Below are 22,007 nucleotides of genomic sequence, written 5' to 3' on the forward strand. Positions count from 1 at the left end.
GTTCCTCTTATGCTAACCATGAAAAATCCCATATTTTAACAATAAACAATCCCCTTATTCTAACATTATTAATCCCTTATTCTAACAATAAACAATCCCCTTATTCTAACATTATTAATCCCTTATTTTAACAATAAACAATCCCCTTATTCTAACATTATTTATCCATTTATTGTAACATTAATAAGCCCCTTTTTTCTAACATTAATAATCCCTTTACTCTAACATTAATAATCCCTTCACTCTAACATTAATAATCCCTTTACTCTAACATTATTAATCCCTTTATTGTAACATTAATAAGCCCCTTTTCTAACATTAATTGAATCCCTTTACTCTAACATTAAATAATCTCCTTATTCTAACAACAGTTAAACCGATGTGTATGTTATTCCAAACTTAAACTACTGGTCACTTAATGAAAGCCGACCATTTAATTTCTCCGATATTGATTTCAACCAGTACATTAATTTACAAACCAACTAGACAGCAAATATACTCATTTTAAATAAATATTTACAAACAGAATCATTTTGTAACTTTTGTTTGTTGTGCTGTACAAACATTTGGATATTCCTATCCATAACACCAAAATCTACCAAAGAAAAAGACATTTGATTTACAATAGTGCCGCTGTTCAGGAGATGGAAACACTCACTGTTCCGTTCCGCAACTGTTGCGCTCAATACGGGTTGGAAACTATTACCTAACGCTGCTGGTACTTGCCCTGTACACTGAGAGATCACAGGTTTAATTCCCAACAGATAGGCCTACATTTTATGGGTTGATGAACTAATGCTCGACAATGACATCATGTTCTAAAATTAGCACTTTTCTTGTATGTATTTATGTGACGGAGACATTTTATCGTTAATGGTTGACAAATTAAGTAAGTTTGTAAATAAATGGTGTTGGTAAATTTACATCAATAAATAGGGAAAATATTATTGATTATGCTTAACAAAATAAACAATGCTATGTTTATGTTTTTTTTAAAATCTGAACTGAATTTATGTTTAACATCTAGTGCATAATTGGCACCCCCAGTAAATTATCCAACAGTTTAAATTATAGTCTAACAACACACCCTGTTAGGCCTATAATACTCCCAGTAGATCGCTTAGAGGACACCTTTAGGAGCCAACAAAGATGTTCTATAAATAGGTGTGTCCGAAGGAGGGGTAGTGCATTTGCTGTATTTTACAGACATGATTTTGCATTATTACACTGCATGTTGTTTTCTACAACATTATTATTATGTTTAATGCGAGGTCCCGTGAGACGTGTAATTAAACATGTATAACAGATATCAACTCCCTCTAACAGTACAGTGTACTTTCTAAATTATTAAATCAGGTATAGGGTGCTGACAGCCACAAAGGTTCTGTAACCTACTTAATAAAGCACCCTCATTGCTGTATCTCCACAGTTTTAAGCAAACTCTGTAATAAAGCATTTCATGTGTTTCATATGTGATACCTGTATCATGGAAAGTTAGGTAAAGGATTAGATTAGCGTCTATGATCCAGGCTGTCACATGTGATACTGTTATCAAGAAAGTTTATTTTACATCAATATTTTCATTTCACACTTGTGCTTAACAGCGCATAGAGACTATTTGTATTTTGCGCTATATAAATTGAAAACCATTAAACCATTATGATATTGGACTAAATACAGTACCAACAAGCGACCACTTAAATTTACCATTAAGTTTCTTGTGTATAGCTACACTTTCATTACATTATGCCAATAGGGCGACTGTGTGGATAGTTGTCTATGATATATTAAGACCACAACATCTGTTTTTGTACTTCTTTCATTAATTTAATAACACGTTTATAATGATGATACGTAGGTATCATACGTCATATTTACGTAAACATTTGTTTTTAACACCATGTATTATAGGATGTAGTTATCTATGTCAACACGTGTTTTCACTAAATAGAAAATTAAAATTGAAATACGGTTGCTGAATCAAGCGCATTTATATTATAATCTGAATTTATCCGATCAATTGTTTCCATCTTAACAGGTGTTCAATACATAAATTGTAAACACAGTAATTTTTGAAGTAATTCATGGTCAGATAAATATGTGATATCAAAAGAATTAATTAAAATGACAAACAAAGAGCATTGTTGTTCTAGTGACGATAATAAACATTGGTGAGTCCCGTGTTCATTCTGAACATAGGGGAATGAGCTGTTAGGAGCTCATTGTACTAAGCCTCGGCATTATGTGGTAGGGTGACCAGTTCCTTTCAACGCCGCTTTTTTTCTCCCTAGTATTTCAACTAGGTACTCAGTTACAGCTGAGTGGACTGGGAGTTGTCGGGAATTGAACCCAGGTCTCTCTGTATGACAGTCAAGTGTCCTAACCACTCGGCTATCCAACTCCACAAACATATATATATATATATATATATATTTTTAAGAGAGTTGTGTAAGGCCAATTTTTTTTCCTGGTAAGACAAACACTCAATGTAGATAATCAACATGCATAAAGTGTGTCAACAACATGCATGCGCACAACAATCGTACTATTTATTGTATAACCCCTCCTTTGGAACATCCTTTTTCAGGGGACATCCCTATAGTATTGAGGGTACACCTTTTCGTGTGTATATATATATAATACAAAATATGTTTTAACATCATAAAAAACCTCTACTCAGGGGACATTCTTATTAAAGGGACACTTTTTTGGGCCCAGATGATGTCGCCTATCGCCATTTAACGATCGTGTTAAACATTATATTAACACTGCTATTGAACATGGTAATATTGAAAAGATGTTTGTGAGTCACGCAATTGATTTTCATATTATAACACTGTAGTGCAAACACGGGACATTTAAACACGGGATATTATATTACCAGATGGCTGGTGGTCAAAACTCAAAAGTGTGATTTAAAAAAAACAAATATTTGATGTCTGTGGGAAGCAGACAACAATAATATAACATTTAAATTGTGTTATTTCACTTTTGATTGAATCAAAATTATATTACTCAATCAATGATTGGAAAATAGACTTAGGCCTATGCATGGATCGTTTGTTCATGTCAGTATAACATTACAATATGTAATAATAAATCAAAAGTAGAGGTTGTAAATGGATTTAAAGTCGTTAAAAATGTCTAGTGGTAATGTTACTTAATGGCCACGATTTTAAAAAAACAAATCTGAATCAATAAGGCGCACTTGGCGCCCCATACATATGAGTGATTCTATACCAGATCATTTGTAGAACCAAACAAGGTATACTGTTTTAGATTAGAAAACCAAACAATTGTTCTGTAATTTCATTAGTTTAAATAAGTAGCGTAGTAAACTGTATGGACACATTAACTAGTCAACAAGACACCAAACGACTACAACATCACTGAATTTATATCGAAAAAGTTGCATCATCAAACGTTATGTGACAAAATAATGTTATGTGACCATATTATATGGACACGATGACGTAATCACACCATATTTGGGCACATTACACATTTTTTCCAAACTAGTTTTACAGAGTTAAAGACAGAGCTTTAGATTATGGTTTTTTTTAATAGTTGGAAAATGTTTCTGAACAGTACGGTATAAAATGAATCGGATGCAGTTACATGATCTATTGTTGTTTAACTTATTTTTTAAATCCAAATTAAGGTATGTCGTAACATTATGAACCGCCGAGGTGTTCTTATAAAATATTATATATAAAAATTATGTGCCTGTAAATGGGGTATTAATTAGTAGAGTTTCAGGGGACGGTTAATTATATTATAGAGGCTATTGGAATTAAATGCTTATTATGCTTAAATGAGTCATTTCTTTATTAATAAACACGAAGCACTGAACCGATTTCATATCTAACCCTTATTTTGTATGCCTTTGATGTGAACTTACCGAAGAAGGTTACTTGTATTAGTACTGACAATTAAATGTCCTTGTTTTTATAATTAAAACGAATAAGTATCGTAGATCGTTTATTTATTTTTTATCTCTTTAATACGTAATTAATGAGTATAGTAGTAATTGCCAATACGTCATCCATATCGCTTGTTAGTACAGAATCGAGCATTCAACCATTTAGTAATAGTATATTATCTGACTTGGATGACCAGATCTCTATTGTAAATACTGTAGTAGTTTTATTTAGAGTCTGGTCACTTAAATGTAGAATTTCCCCAAGTCTGTAGTTATTTCGAGGCTTTTCGATGTTTTTATGACCCTAAAATATCAAGCTCAAATATTAAACGTATGAAACGCCATATTTGTCAAAATATTTATCTTTTTACTAATATTAAGTCAAAACTCCGTCTGGAACCCAGACTAACTTAAATGTTATGATGAAATACTTACGTTTGATATATAAAAATAAAGGCTTCGAAAATACATTTTCAAATAATGTTTATAAGAAGATAAGGAAGTCTCAGCATTCTTGCTTACAAATCCTAGATTCCGATGTTCAAATCCTGACCTAAGTATACCATGTTTAACATAGTGCCACTGCCATATTTAGAAAACATGAATAACTAAAAACATACATTAATTTTTAACACAAACAACCAGAGCAAACTTTATTGATAGAGCCTTAATTTCATAATACTTAACGTGTTTTCTTTTTTGTTTTATAAATATGTATTTCCTGTAATTATTATCATAATTGGTTGACAAACACAGCGTTCCACCACATAATGTTTTGCACATATAGTGTAAACTGTATATTTTCCCTCTTGAGATGCCATCAATCTTACTCAACTCATAAGTAATTCAAATTTGGTTTCAAGATTGGTGATGATTAAAATTAATCTGTAATTTAGTAGTGCTTTAACCTTACTTAATTTCGCAAATTTAATAATGATTGATTGTTTCTTTTAAAATATTCATTGCATTATCAGTATTAGTCTTTTGGTACGGGTGGTGGTGGTGATACCGGTTTTTTGTTAGGGGTGGTGGTTATTGTGGTGTTACCGGTCTTTTGATGGGGGTAGTCATGTTGTGATGCGGGTGGGGGGTGTTATAGGGCTGATTATAGTCTTGGTTGTTTTGGCGTGTTTTCTATTTGGTTATGAGTGGTGGTTGGGTCTTTGTCGTTGTGGTGGTCGTGCTGGACTGTTGTGCGACTGCTCTTTTGTTATAGGATTGGTAATAGTCGAGGTGAGTGTAGTGTGACGGGTCTTTGATAAGCGTAGTGGTTGCTGCTGCTGAATCTTCCAGAATTAGTGTTTGCTACTATTAGACTTATTATCCTTTGGTTACTAAAGGAAAATTGTATATGTAAATAATTAATAAATAATTCAAATATTTTCAATTTAAATTTCAACCCGTATCCAACAGTGAGTTAACGCGCTAATTACCCAGACGGCATCTAGACTCGATAGAAGCGGAGATTCAAAAGGAATAAAACATATAATACTACAGTCAATGATCTCATAGAGACATAATTAAAACAATCTAACGCCATTAATACAATCACAATTTAGGATTGGACTGTCTTTAACAACCCTATCTGTATCTTTAAATGTCTAGTAAATGTTGAAATTGCTCACAACGCAATTCCGCTGCACATTGTTTTAAGGCAACCTTGAAAGTACGGTAAGAAGTATGGAATCTATTTTTACCAGCAATAATGTTATAAACTATTATAAATAAAGTAATAAATGCTTTTCTGTTGCCACATTCAGGTGAACTTCGCCTCCATATCAATTATATTCCCCCCGAGATTTGTTTCCTCAATCCTAACTATTGAAAGTATAATTCTGCACTGGTTCATTCGTGTGGATGCGATTTCACATTATGATCAAGTCTAAATTATCTTCTAATTACTTGGTCACGTAGACTATCATATTACATTATACAGAATGATATTCAATATGGTATTTTTTGTCGCTTGTAAAGGTTTACTGCATATTATGAATTTATAGGAAAATGAAAATTGAAAATTAAGGGTTCCTAAATTGGCCAATGATTCTCCTTATATTGTATCTCCACATATAGGATTGTCCAGTATCTTGTTAACTGTGATACAGGGTCACATTAGGTGTCATTATTTATTATGTTTAAAGTTAGGTTTATAGCATGTGATACATATGTGGCAGTGTATCAAAGAATTTGCCTATGATACTGTACACATTATTGATACAGTACGCAGAATCGATCTGCTACAACCTGTATTGAGTTCAATTTTCTTTATCATTTACTGTAAAGCCCAAAAGTGTCGTGGCCCTAAAGTATATATTTTTGTTCTGGGGGGTTTGCTTTTATATACCGTAATATATAATATAATAATATATAAAAACAAATATATATATTTTTAATACAGGGATCATTGAGTATTCTAAAATCATGAAAAGTTAAACATACATATGATTAAAATGCACTTGACACCGCTGACGCTTTCAACATACTCAACCGATCTTTTCTTTTGTCCTATTGTGTTACATTGCGCACCAGACGAGTTTATTTCCAATCATAACACTATTAGGCCTAACGCATTTACTAATTTGTATCAATTCTCAATTAATCTTCTAACAATAATAGACTAGCAAACATTATCATAGATTATCTTATGCTTTCCGTGATACACATAATAACAATAAGGTTCTCTCAAACTAGGTAAAACAGACCACTCGATTCTTTTACTGTATTTCTATTGTCATAGGCAAATTGTATAATACAGTGTCACATCATAGCACATTACCGAAGGTTAAGTTGAGTGTTATATTATGACATAGGATGCAGGCATCACATGTGATGCTGTATCAAAGTATTTGTGTACAAATATAGATGCAGTATCAAGGATTGACTGAGCATACGATGTTTAATTTGGTCGGTGATACTCGGTGGTACACGGTAAGAATGAGTGATCAAGCAAAGTACTTATACCCCTAAGGTGTGATTTATTTATATATTACTCACATTTGAAGTGTCATTAGTTGGTATTATTCATAACTAACAATACATTAGCGAATTGGTTTGCTGGCGGTGGTAGAACTTAGCGTTTTATACGGATTATTTTCACTGTGGAAGTTATACAAGAAAGATTTGAATAGACTATGCTTAAGCCCTTTATTTTGATGGACCTAACGCGGTTTTGCAATCAGAAATTATTCTGCATAAAACAATGGATTATCGTATATTCTTATCACGTCCTCGATCTTACTTCTGCGCACCTTTAAGTTTACGTGATTTTTGTTAATCCACAAAGTTTAGGGCACGCAACCAGGAACCGTTCCTATTGGGATGCAACGGAAGGACGTACGCGGAAACTTTAAATAAAGATGAATGAATGAATGACATGTCGCATTTCAAGTGAGAACAAAGTTTTAGAATATATCGTTTTCGAAGCTTTTGATTTGCGAAGACCTGTGGAAAATCCATGTTAATAGAAGCGTCCTCGGTCGTCGCCCGGACCTAACAACTAAAACTGAAGCACATCCTAACTTCCCCGCATGCGCACAATGAATTTACATGACGTCGGTCGTCGCAAATCGAAAGCTTCCTATTATATACCGTCGTCGCCAAAGCTTCAACATTCATCAATACTAAAATGTTGAAGACTCACAATAATACCTGCTTAGATAGCTAGATTACCAAACAGATAGATGGGCAGTAAATCAAATTACAAGAAAAACGTGTGCATAGACGCTTAAGTTACTAGTTGAAAGTGTTTCATCCATGCAACATTATTTAATATATCCACCAATTAACTGCCATGCCTCTCTATCATCCCCTGGAGGAATATAAATTATTTAGTTTAAAAATTACAATAAGGTTCAATTTACATTGATCTATGTACACAACCGAGATGGCTTAATATTTCGTGTGTTGTTTTTATCCCTAAACGAGAATGTTAATTTCCGGCGCGTTTTTTTAAGAAGCGTTTCTACCAAATTATATGTAAGAATAGACCTACTTTCCAGGTTTCGATTGTTTATGCTACTTGCGTACGTCCTTAACTGCTTATTAATAAGAAAAAAATTATATTAAAAATAGAATATCGCGTGCATATATGACTTTACAGAGAGAAATAGGGGTTAGAATAACAGACTTGTCGTCAAATCCCTAAGTCCAGAGTTCAAATCGTTGCCTAGTGCCACAGTTGTAACTCACGAATTTTTTGAGTACTTTTAGATGAATGTCATGGTTTTTTTTTATTTAACGTGTAAAGTATTTATACGGAATTCTATAGCAAAACTATTACAAAAGATAAGATATAAAAAACTAGAAATTCACATTTTCGTGAGGCATTTCGCGAATGATTGTAAAATGAAACGGTAGAGGGGTACGTATGACCAGGGAGTTGTAACAACTCCCTGGTATGACCAGCTATTAGCGTTAAACAACTGGTACGGTACTGATACCGTAGACAATCATGGCGACTACATTGTACACCTGACTTACTTCGACTTTAGTTGATACTGTTTGAATCGTTTGTTAGGAAATATTTTAATGAATATATATATATAGTTTATAAAATGTATATTTAAAGAGATAAGTACATTTTATCACATTTCACACCAGTATTTTATTTCCAACGTTATCCTAAATTCTTTCTGTGGTCAGACAAGTGGAAATCAGGTCGTTTTTCCAACGATTACTAGATCGAACATTGGCAATTATTTTGGCGCCAGTATTCATAAAATTATTTTACAATTCAAACTCAACGTGGAATTATTATTTATCTTAAATAAAGTACTATAATCGTTACTGAATACATTTATGTGCGCGCACCTGTCTGAGAACCAATGTGTGTTAATGTATGTCTATTAAATAGTCTGCAAAAATACGTGCTATTTTCAACAATTATCAATTTCAATATAATATTAGGCCTAATATTCACAATATAGGTTAGTTAGTCTGTGATGAAAGTTTAGAAGGAACCCTATAAGGAACACCTCTTTGATCAAAGTGAACTTGGATTGGCCGTTAAGTGTTAATTATTACCTCTCGTTCGTTTTAATAATGGTGTCACCACCTAAATAGAACGGTTCTCTGGATATGGATGTTCCAAAGTAGGTGTTTTACTTTGCAGTATTTTGTTTTCATACTGTAATATATAATGATTAAATACTCTTCAACAATCGGCCCTCCTCGGATTTTCAATACTAAACCTAAATATTCAAAATTCCTGATCTTGGTTTAACGAGAAACAATACAAATGCAAATGATGGCTTACAAGTAATTCTTGATATTTCAGTAAGACCCTTATTAAGGGTACACCTTCTGGACAAGACAATGTCCTGTCCCTTAATAAAGGTGTCTCCTGAATTTGAGGTGTTCAAATGGAGATGTTAAGTTCAGTGTTTGTTTTCATCAATGTATTATAGTCTACCCAAGATTAGTGTGATGTGCCCAAATATGGTAGTGATATGTCCAGATATGGTAGTGATATGTCCAGATATGGTAGTGATATGACATCATCATGTCCATATATGGGCACATCACATTTTTTTGTCACATAAAGTTTGATAGTGTAGACAGAGCTTTAGGAAAAGGAAAACTTTTGCAATTTTATAAACTGCAATTGCGGCAATGGAAATACAAATGACGCTCAACCAGGTCTTTTAAAACAATATATACAGAGCGCCATTATATTCTGTGAAATTTAATTTATAATTTAATTTCTAGTAACCAATCAGTAAAGATAAATTCTCATGTTTGCTAAACATGAAATTCTTTGCGTATCTGACAAACTGGATCAAATTTACCGTAATAACTATAGCTTTACCATAGCAACAATAATTGACAATGCAAGTATTGTAATTTTCTTGTACTATAAATATGGAATTTGTAACGAGTTTTTGTAATATGAACTTGATTATTATACTGGGTAGTAGATTATTCGAGTGAATTAATTCGCTGAAGCTCATCGTAAAGTCATTTCTTAATTTGGTGTAGCACGAGTTTTGATGTTAGCGCGATAGAACTTCTCCACTGTAAATTATAAGAAGTGATAACTTAAACACGTAAATGTCATATTTATATCGCCTACAACTCCCTTGGGTATCTTGTATTATTCAGTTGCGTTTAATGTTGTAATGAAATAAGGATTGTAACCAAGACACGTCCATTTCAATGAAGGCACGTGGACACGTGCATTGTACCGTAATATATTCAATGTCACATTTATTATTAATTTTATATTAATGACTTATTATCACCATTATCAGAATATTTTGAAAACATACAATTTATGAAAATAATTAATATTCATCAAACTGTTCGATAGATAGAATATAAACATCATATTAGAATGGTGATATTTGTTTGCCTGTTTTCTATCATCATAGTGGGAATTCTGTAAGTGAAATTAACATTGACGTTATAGTACGTAATTTGCAACAAATGAAATTCTCCCTATAATCTAGCGAAGGACAGTATTGTTATTGTTTTACTGCAATAATATATAATAATAATCTCCATCACTCAATTGATGGTAATCCCTTCACATCAAACTGTACACACCGCCATTTCCATTTACCCCCTCCTTTAGCCCCTCCCTTTGTATCCAATCCCCCTGGTTTGACTCCCCTTTTATCCCCCTCCCTTTGAATACTCATTCCGTTGGTCCTATTTCCCAGACAGTCGCGAGAATAAGTCTGGGGTTAGCCTATCAGACAGGATTTGAACCATCACCTGAGCAAACACCATTACAACCACAACATCTCCACGCTGGTTGAAGCATTTAATTGTTCATATCTATGACATCATTCTCGGTGTTGCATGTATAATTTATACAGCTTTTTAACAAGGCAAATTTGGTGGTACAGTGTCTCATAATGTATTGCATCTAATACCTTAACATAAGTTTAACCTTTAAACTTAACTTAATACAGGCGTCACATGTAGTACATGTGTGACACTGTATTATAGACTTTGCCTATGATACTGGACATATAATTCTATGTGGAGATACAGTACAAAGAATCAGTAGAAGCACAATTCCACTTCGGTTGAAACATTTCAACGTTCGCATCTGCTGTGAAATCATTTTGGCAATAAAACTTTTTATTACAAAATAAGTGAACGTAAATCTCCAGTCACTGAAAATCTCAGTTTAAAATTATAATTACTGAGAAAACAGTTAAAAATTTGCATTTTAATAGGTATTGATGTAGTACGGCATCTCCATTGAATATTTTTATTCATTAATTTTTTTTTTTAATTGCTCCACAATTAATACCTTTTACATTTAAAATACACGTAGTATTAACAGATTTTCACTGATTTAGTGACTAATTATCATAAAACTATCAATAGAAATTGAATTATGTATTTAATTTTTGCCTATGATTTAAATCTATGTTTTCACGGTCACGATTAAATACACTCAATCAATCGGCTTAACTTGCGTTCAAACATGTTATATAACATTACTCTCTATTATTATTATCGGAGTTAATAACGGAGGTATAAAAGACTTACCGGATCACACGAATTTGTTTGCAACTCGGATATGATTGGGATCAGCTTAAATCAGTTATATGCACTGCTCAATAATGGTAACAAAATAACCTCTGAAAACCATCGGAGTTATTAGGCGTACATCGGAGTTTCATCGGAATTACACGAACGTCGGTTGTAACTCGGATATGGTTCACATCAGCTTAAATCGGTTCTATTCACGTTAAACTACCGTGTGAACACTGCTCAAATGGTCACACAATAACCTCTGTTATTAGGCGTACATCGGAGTGTTATCGGAGTTAACGAATTACACGAAAGTCGGTTGTAACTCGGATTATGATTCGGATTCTGATTACCCTTAAAGGGTACCTCCGCGTTTAAAATTGCTATTGTCTGTTATAACATATACAACTTTGCAACAACATTGATAACCCCACTTATTATTGTAAACCCGGAGTACCCCTTTAACGCAAAGTATTGCTATTACTGAACGCGTTATCCGTATCCGAAATAAAACATAATTACGGTGATTATTTGTATTCTGTAGATACATACACAAGGTACAGACAATTCATTAATTATGTAATTATACATAATGTATAACAATATTGAATTATAATCGCGAATTTTAAAACTATAACTCCAATGGCAAATCTAAGCAGATAGATTAGAGTAATTTATATTGATCAAGCTACGAATAATGGAACGAATGCCCACATGTTATACATTTCATCAATCTATTTTTAGAATTCGTATAATCATTAATTTTTTTTTATTATTATACAGTACCTGTTTTCGTTGAATTCGATTGTCCTAATTATCTTGGAAATATATATTTATACATCTGCAGGAGTTATTTAATTAATTTAATATTCTTATTCATTGTGGATTTCATCTGAAGTTTTATTTTAGGAATCAATTATTCAGAAGTTGTACAATAAGTGATTGATTGCAATATACGCTACATTTAAACTAAAAATATTATTTTAATAATTGCACATACCTATTGACACCACACTGTTTAATATAATAGTTCCGGTAATAATACATTACTTAAGTAGGTCTAATAGAAAATAACCAACATTGTTACATTTCTATATTATTACCACCCTTATTGCATCCCAAAAGACTTTCATTGGCAGTAGGAAGACCACAGTGATATCATGCTGCAAGCCAGCGTAGCCATGCTTAGTTACGCTCGTGTTTTTTTATGCCTAATTAATATAACCCATGTCATATATATAAACACAAGAGGCAAAGAACATTAATTCTAAACCGCCCGGTGATATACTGAAATTTAATTAATTAATTTGAAACGATAAAGATGAGGAAATCTGTGAGAATGAGAAAAAGTCGCCCCAACCGAGACTCGAACTCGGACCGCCTGCTTGATATGCAGATGTCCTAACCATTAGACCACTGGGGCTTTCATGGTATTGTTCGAACTCGATTGGATAACGACTCTTTAACATTCTCGGCGTTAACATTAACGACTCTTTAACATTCATGTCATATATATATATATATATCTGTTGACATATTGTAGATCAGAGACGTACTGTCGTAATTGTACATCATTATATTTCTTGATTTAATTAAAAATATGGTATTAATATTAATATACAAACAAGTTTATGGAACTGGGTTAGATGATTGTATACAACGACCACAAAAGGGTACTTAAAATGCATTGGCATGTGTTATGGAAATTATATATTAAATGATAGTTTTGTGTAGACCTACGGTAGTAGGCTACACTTCCCCCACGTTACATGGACGTCATGAATATACCAATATGTACATTAAGAATTAATTGTCTATCCTAGGTCTGCACAAAAATAAAAAAAATATACAAAATAATCAAAAACGTACAAGAGTAGGCCTACATATTCATTGACATGGTTCGTCCGTGTGACGGTATGTAAAGACACGTATTATGTTTGTTTATATTAATAATTAATGTTATATAGCTTACCCGACTACATATGTGATAATCAACAACTGTATAAGTCTATTAGTTGCACCGGCCTTCCAACTGTTAATATGAACCATCTTAGGGGTGTCATACTCCAAGAACGAGTCTAATGTAGTTCTCCCCCAAATAGAGGCAGCAGTGTGGAATCTCTTAAATGACGACATAATGATAGCTTCCTTTATAAAAAGATCTTCTGTTAAAACACTCAACAGATAACATACAACGATTTATATACACGTGGTCACACAAGTGAAAACGCAATAATCACCCGAATTTGTTCCAATTTTAGAAATCTCTAAAATTCGTAAAGGAGCACCAACGATCCTGGAAGGTATGACAACTAGAGTTCCATAGAAAGTGAAGTACATTGCATGATTAAAAGTTTCGGCGATCGGCACAATAATCCTACTGTAGAACTTATAAATGCCGGTTTTATTCCTTCAGAGATTTAATAAATTACTGATATTTATCGCCGAACGTCGTCGTCCAAAGTCGGGTCCACCGTCGTCGATTCACATGGCTGTGTTTTAAATTCAATAGCTTAAGATACTTTAGTTTTTTGTTTTACTTTGGAAAACTAGTGCTGGAAATGGATATACTTGCATAGACACTTTCTATAAGTCTTGTGCTCATCCGAAATGAACGTAATGCGTAGTTTAGATTTCAGCAGTGAAAAGACTTGATTAGTTTATGTACCGTCTTGACTATAGGGGGCGCTATACTGTTCTAAAATGGATAAAATTTAAACATCACAATTAGATATTTGTCCTTGATGTATCGTCTTTATCATGTATTAACCATTCTCTACGTGTTGTTATTATTTACTAATTAATAGTCATCTACGTCAGTTATTAGACAGACGTTGTTGTTTATAGCAAAACAAGTATGATAGTTCAGTGGTAAGGCTCCTGGGAAACGATAAGTAACCTATCATGCTACGTGTATGGTAATGTGTGAATAATTCGGCCCAGTGGGATCGCCATCCCTGACACTGATCTTATCTGAAATTCAGCAATAGTGTTTTATTATTAAAATTATGGTATTTGGAGTCCTTTTTATAATGTGTGACGTTATTTCTTCATTTTTTTCCATATTTTCTTATATTTTTCTCTGTATATATATAAATAAGTAATCTCTGTGGACATTTTAGATTTTTCACATTTCTTTTCCAGTGTGTATTGTATGAAACTTTATTTCATGATTTTCTCTGTGATATATATCTTTTTTTCAAAGGGTCTTACGACTACAGAAAATAAACTTTTCTCTGTAAGATCCCTGCAATATTGTATATAACAATGTAAATACATATTGCTAAATAAATGTGAACCAATCGTGAACCGATATTATACTCCTTTTTTATTTGAAGTTCTTGTCACTATTGTTCTTCGAGCAAGATGTTTTTTTTTACAATTTCAATCCAGTTTGTTGCCTATATATATACTACAAACTTCTACGTACTTGTACATTTAAGTAAGTTTGCTTGAGCTATGACGTCATTAACGTAAAGGTAATTGACCCCCTGTTTTTGTTGAATGTGCCATTTTAATCTCACATAATAGTTATTCACTTTGACCAAAAATTGGATCCGAAAACAAAATAATTTACTTGAAAAAAAATCTGCATTTAAAGCAAAAAAAATATTATATTGACTGGAAGTCTTTGTTGAACTTAATCGTTTATTTTGTCTTTTTACAAATGAAAACCTTTTTTTTTTTAGTTTTTTTTCTACGGAAGTGATTACCTTTATTAAAACTGCGAAATGGCCTACTTAAAGTCTTTTTATCAATCTTCATTTTTTATGTTTTTGGGGGACAATACATCTTTTAAACATACGTTAAAATATTGTATGTCAGGGTACATTAAGTGTAGTCTATAATGTACTATAATGATTCCAATTGAATCTGTATCCATAAGTTTCGTTAAATTCGATCATTTTAATTCCAGTCAAAGAATATCTAATACACAGTAAATGATAGACATGTAATGTGAAATAAGGGAGAAGTTGAAATCTACTGTCTGTCCTGTAGGCTATGGGCTGATAATCACACACATAGGGGGCGCTAGGACAACATTATTTTACACACACTTTATCCACGAGCGGGTTTGTACTGTGAAAAATGCCACCTGGAGACTAATTTGGATACATTCTAGGGACGAAAATTGTTTGTCTGAGATACATTCCTCAGTATGTGTAGTCCGCGTGTGCTTTTAACATTTTTTTGCCATTTGGATTATACATTATAACGGGAGACGCATTAAACAAAAGCACTTTGTTTGGATTTTAAAAGCCGTTTGGAAACAAGAGGGACAAGTACTACGTACTTCCGTCGTTCGTCAGGTGGGTGATAAATATTTGTTGTTATGAACATTTAAAACAAATCGAATATCAGATAAACCTCACTCGTTTGTCGTCCTCTATTATTCGATCAGCTGCGCTGTGTGCAGATGTTTCTATTTCCTGTATTATTTTCTAATGATTTATTGTCGGTTTGTTATCGATCTCTTATCGAATACTCTCGGTATTTTCATATTAAAAACAGTGATTGTAAAAACTATACTCAAAGGTGTTTTGTGAATTGTGTATAACTATAAAAGGTATCATAATTCACGTTAAAGTATTAGGGAAGGTAATTTCATACCGTATGGCTAATTGCATCAGTATTGTTTTGAAACTTACCGCCCTCTATCGTTTCTAGCTCTGTTGCATTGCAAGTATGCAAATTAGTTATGGCGCCATCTATTTCTACAATCGAAACTTTACGCTTACGTTCCATTTAGTTTGTTCGGTAAGAGCCTTCGTTCATTTGTTATAAAATAATTAAATTGGGGATTTTGTTCTTGTTATATGGCCTATATAAAAAAAAATATTTTTTATAGGACTTTCAGTTAATTTACAACTATAAATAGCATATAACAAAACTGAAATTAGACACGTTATAACCGGTTACATTTGAATACGTAATTGTAAATGTCAAAATATATACCATAGAATCCCTAGCGGACACTTTCGGGACGCAACAAAGTGTCCTCAATATCGGTTGCCCTTGAATAGGAGTGTCAGAATATGGGATTGGTCGTAGTGTTACACCATATTGGCACTCGTTTCATTTTGTTTCACGAGAAAGTGTCCTGTTAATCATTATAAAAAATAATAATTTTTTATCGTAGCTTTTATTTTAAAAATTGAAATCAGTTCAGAAGAGCTAAGCATTCCAATTACTTATTTGTAGTATTAGTAGTATAACAAATGATTGGTAAAACATATCACGAGGCTAAACACGGTGAGGGGGGCGGGGAATGTGAATCTAAAGAAGTTTGCCAAATTGTGATTTTCGTAACGTTGAGCTCTACTATTAATACTAGCCTATAGTGAAAAAATGTGACTGCAGAACACTGAGCTTGCCTTGCCAAGATAGGAACTCGTAACAGTCCTTTATATCTGGCTGCGACAAATACCAACAGTACTGTACTATGTACACATTCTCCTCGACGTGCAGTGTCTGTTAATGGGCGTGTAACTGTCATGTCGCAGCCACAGATAAACCCTTTGAACTCCATAGCGGTATCATCCTGTTGTTAGATTGCCTTGCTGTAACCTTTTACATCACATGTATAATACTTTTAAAACACGCAATGTTGTTATTCGGATAGCAGCAGCTTAATTTCACAAAGTATGTATAGTAACGTTACGAATAACGTAAATTATTAGGATAATTTTTTTCTTTTGATAAATTTATATAACATAATTTTTTTCAACAGTTTTAAATGTTAATTTGAATTTTTCTATACTTGCAGTTGTGAAATTTATATATAATGCGTTAACTCGTTTACACGCGTGAACTTATTATTAAATTTGACATTATGATATTAATCTAGGATTTTTTACGCGCCATCTTGGTGAAAAAAATTACGACTTGCGTGTGATGACTTTTAAACGCGTCAAAATGAAAGAAAAATGAGTATAATACGTTCACTCGTATGTAGACGAGTTTGTGTTTTCAACCATATGATTGATTTCCCCTCAACCATTATATCTGGATTATGAAAAAGCAATTGATTCATTGCATTTATAGGTAAATAGAATGTATACAATTTAAAGTCCTGGCTAAGGCACTAGATCGTTATATTGATTAATGTATAGGAAACGCGGCCGTGTTATCTAAGTTAAAAATTTAACATGCGAGTGAGTGACCTGATTTCTTAACATTGTTCGTTCTGTTATTGTGTTTTTTTTTAATATACAATTAATCAACATTAACTTTAATGATATTGTAGAGAATGATGCTTTATCTATACTAAACCAGCAACATTGAATATTGTCTAGACTAAACGTTCCAGACAATACAATGTCAATATTTATACGCACTAATTCAAGGTTATATAATTATAAAATTTAGTAACTATACATTTAAATCCTAATTACTTGAAACGTTATATATAGTGAGGCAACCGTCATTAATTAAGAACAAAAAACGCAAGGACGCGTACCAGAGTAGACACAACCAAAGTAATTTAGCTATTACCAGCGATGTCTAGACTGATTAGTTAAAATGATACATCTTCATATATAAAATTAAAACTTAAATTTGAATCGATTTTGAAACCACGCTTTTTTTATATGCAATATTGAATATTGCAAAACTAGTTTGGCAAGAAAAAGTGTAATGTGCCCAAATGTAGTAGTGATATGACGTCATCGTGTCTATTATGGGTACATCATATTTTGTTTGTCACATTATAGTTTGATAGACTTTTATTTAGATTACGTAGTCCATAAATAAGGACTGGTTTGATAGATACAGCCTTTTTAAATTTAAGCACTTCTTAACCTTAAGAAAAGATATCGATAAATGCCATTCTGGATATGTAGCATGTGACTTTTTATTTAGTCGATGGCACAGACAAAGCATATTCAAACGCTAAACTGTCGCTAAAGGCGCACTTACTGCTCTTTAAAGCTCATTTTTTGCGACTATTGCGCTCTTTGAACCATCGGTCTAATGCTTAATCTAGCTAAGTTTGCCGAAAGGTTAATTGATTGGCTGAATGAGGTGGCCACCTTATATAGAAACCATTAATTGATCTTGAGTTGTTATGTGTCGTCTAGCATGACACGAACAATTATCATAACGAATCATATTATATCCACGTGCCAATTCAACACTGCTCAATTAAGCTTGGTTCCCACTAGAACTTAACGCAAGGACGTAAACGCAACGCAAGCGTTTTAACCAATGACAAGCGAAGTTATAGACAGTTAGCAATCACAAGCGAATAAGCCATCGCTTGTGATTAGTCAATTCGATTGCGTTGCGTTACGTCCTTGTGTTGCGTCGCTAGTGAGAACCACGCTTTACTAAACACATTTCGACTTTGTCGACAAAGTTGACGCCGGTTTACAAAAATCATGGTACCCGAGTCTGTAGCTGTTACTAGATGTATTCTTAAGCTTGGTTCTCACTAGGACGCAACGCAAGGACGTAGACGCAACGTGAGTTGACCAATCATAAGCGATGGATTATTCGAACTGTCGCTTGTCATTGGTCAACACGCTTGCGTTGCGTTTACGTCACGTCCTAGTGAGAACCAAGCTTTACTGACTTTTTCATCTAGAAACGAGTCAGCCGACTCGCGATGACTTGCAATAGTCAGTTAGAATCTATCTAGCTGCAGAATCGGGTGATCATGGATAATTGTGTTGTTTACAGAATATACAAACAAAGGATAACAGTGTATACATTGAAACATTTCAGTCTCATTCAGATACAAATTATTACCTCCTTGTTAGGTCATTAGTAAATAGAAAGAAACTGATAGTAAGTGAGTGTATTGAAATGTAGATTCGCCATGAGGTCGACGACTTTATAATCATGTGAGGTTATCCCCTATTCATTAAGGCTATAAATGCCTTGGGAAAATTTTACATTACTGCCTGTATACATTAATATTAAGTCATTATTGAATTAGACCTACGCATGTATTTGCACACTGCTTAAGTATTTTTTTTTAACCGTAGACTTGCCGGTAAGATTAGAGCAGACATTAGTATGCCTCAACAGTTGTTGCGTCACTGATTTTATAGAAGTTTACTTGTAAATGTTCTTAATCTTTATACTTGTCATATTCCAGCCTTATTTATTACAGTATGTTGGGTTTTTCAATTTCATCATGGGTGTTATATACTGTAAAGTGTAGCGTTTTCATTATTGTACCTTATGTACTTGTATAGAGTCGCACAGCTTACTCGGGTTGCCAGCGCAAAGTTCACAGTATACTATTTGGGAATTTTTACTTTCCGTATTCACAGACTAATATACTGTATTTAACAAATTGTGCTGGGGTTTTGTTTTTTTTTTTTTTTTTTGCCATTGTGACATGGGTGTTCTATAAAGTGCAGCCTTTTCTTATCTATCTTATGTAATTGTTAGTTTTGTTTAGTCGCATAGTATACTTATGAGTATGTATTTTAAAACCAGCCAGCGTGAAGATCCCAATATGCATGAGCTTAATCACATTTAACCCCACCTTCCTACTTGTAATCTAGACTAAATAACGCGTATTGTATAACGCAAACGCGTTCTCGTTCGAATAAGCCGTGCATTTTATACCGCAAACGCGTTCTCGTTCGAATAAGCCGTGTATTGTATACCGCAAACGCGTTCTCGTTCGAATAAAGCCGTGAAATGCTCACCCCTTGAACGCGTTCTCGTTCGAACAAAGCCGTGACATTTGAATGGTAAGTTAAAACAACATTTCTTTCACCGATCCTTGATCAACTAGGACTCATTGTATATATTTCAGCATGTTTTCCTGGAAAAGTTTCAACAGTTTTAATTTACATATTACTATTACTGTGCAGCTCTAATTTGTCCATTAGTTAAAATACATTTCAATGGCAATATAACTTCAGCAGTTTACTTAAAAGCAATCTTACAGCTCAAATTAGCTCTAAAGATTTGAGACATATTTTGTAATTAGTTATAAGACACGGTACGGTGCAAGTGTCAGATACAAACGGTGTTGAAATCACATTTTTGTAGTAATTTTCGGATTCGTTATAATAATAATGAATCTACTATATATACCAAACATAATTGAGGATGAATTACTACATTTGTTTCATGCTTTTTGATAATGTGTATAATCTTCGTGATCGTCGGCTATAATATCGTCACTACGTCATCGTCATTAAAGTAGTTCCTTTTCATCTTATTGAGACAATAGAGCCCGATACTTAGGGGACCAAGTGGACCAGAACACCAAGGTAACCCCCTACTCTTTCCGAAAGATGCACTGTTTTTTTTTTATTTAAAGATAGGTACACTGGCCTCCAACATGTTTAATAATCGAGATCTTCTTGTTCAAAAACCGTATGGCTGTGGGTTAAACCGCTCGGGGCACCTCGACTTGAAATCGTTGTCACGTACCGAGAAGAAAACAAGTTTACCTGCGCTCCTAATACCTTTAATATTACTTGTAGTACCATTATTTGAATACGGTGTCAAAATGCATGTTTCCCAATCGCTTATACCATTTCTGTTTCATGGTTTCGCTGATGTATGTAATGTTGGCAATCGTCGATGTTTGTTTTGTATCGTCGCCACGTACAAAACAAGTTGAAGCGCGCTTATAAAACCCGTACTAGTTTTATCGCCATTTTCAACGTGAGTGTCAAAATGTGTGTTTTATATCATTGACGGAATAAAGAGCACATAAATCTAAAGGACTAACAGTATAATCCAGTATCTGAGTCGTAATAAGCGTTAGTCTAGATAACTAATCCATTACTTCTTTGGGATAATCTAGTGATAGACTATACATTGTATCAATTTGTCAATATTCATCACGTGTCCTTCTCCACAATTTTTTATTTTTTTTTTTTTTTGCTTTTAGTGAAGTGTTGTTGAATCTCTACAATTCGTTCTTCGCGTCTTGTATTACATTTATGTTAGTATCCGTTGCATATTAATACTGTATACTGTCATACGACATATCTACATTTACAACGTGTTTTCAATCGTTTTCCAGGAAAATGTTAAATTCTCCATGACTGCTTGAGTTTTGATTACGTAATGAAACTATTGTCTTAATGTTTTATTTTTACAACCGTAATCCTATATCTGTGTAAATGACAATTCTTAATTGACATAATCTTATCAGATGATATGTAGGACATAGCTATATATTTGGAATAACACATATAATGTGATTGATGCTCAGTTAGATGTTGTTGTAGTAGGAAAGTCCGACCACACCTAAAAGCCACTTTCCTCCTCCACAGCACTCCATTCTAAATTAACACCTACCTATCTAGCTAACATGCTATACATGTGTTAAATCGTACCAAGCAATACTGAAACAGTTCAGTAGAACTCCGATTTAGGGGACACATGCAGGACCCAACACGGTGTCTCATTGAGGTTGGCGATAGGATATATTTCTTCAATTATTCCACGAAAGGATCCCCTTAATAGGGGTGTCCCCTGAATAAAGGTGTTCCTAGTGTCCAAAAGAGAGCTTATACGGTTCCTCTGTTTAAAGAGTGAGTATCGTACATGAAATTATTGTATGTAATTTGTCTTTGTGAAAATTAGCATCTAACAATGAGAAAATGCATTTAAAATA

General features: G+C 33.3%; 3 protein-coding genes across 5 annotated transcripts in view; all 3 read right to left on the reverse strand.

Moving 5' to 3' along the window:
• LOC144834498 (P2X purinoceptor 4-like) overlaps positions 1-14,001 on the reverse strand; it is a 45,776-nt gene extending 31,775 nt beyond the window's left edge. For all 3 annotated transcript variants that reach the window (XM_078689322.1, XM_078689324.1, XM_078689321.1), the window contains exon 1: positions 13,383-14,001. In XM_078689322.1, the coding sequence (XP_078545448.1) occupies positions 13,383-13,546 (164 nt within the window). In that variant the 5' untranslated portion in view covers positions 13,547-14,001. The remainder of the gene's footprint in view (positions 1-13,382) is intronic.
• LOC144834499 (WD repeat and SOCS box-containing protein 1-like) overlaps positions 1-22,007 on the reverse strand; it is a 215,216-nt gene that overhangs the window by 69,058 nt on the left and 124,151 nt on the right. The window lies entirely within an intron of this gene.
• The window catches only part of LOC144835601 (uncharacterized), a 122,449-nt gene that overhangs the window by 57,333 nt on the left and 43,109 nt on the right, over positions 1-22,007 (reverse strand). The gene's annotated exons all lie outside the window — the stretch shown is intronic.

Source organism: Antedon bifida, chromosome 2 (assembly GCF_963402885.1).
Source record: "Antedon bifida chromosome 2, ecAntBifi1.1, whole genome shotgun sequence".
Lineage (NCBI taxonomy): Eukaryota > Metazoa > Echinodermata > Crinoidea > Comatulida > Antedonidae > Antedon > Antedon bifida.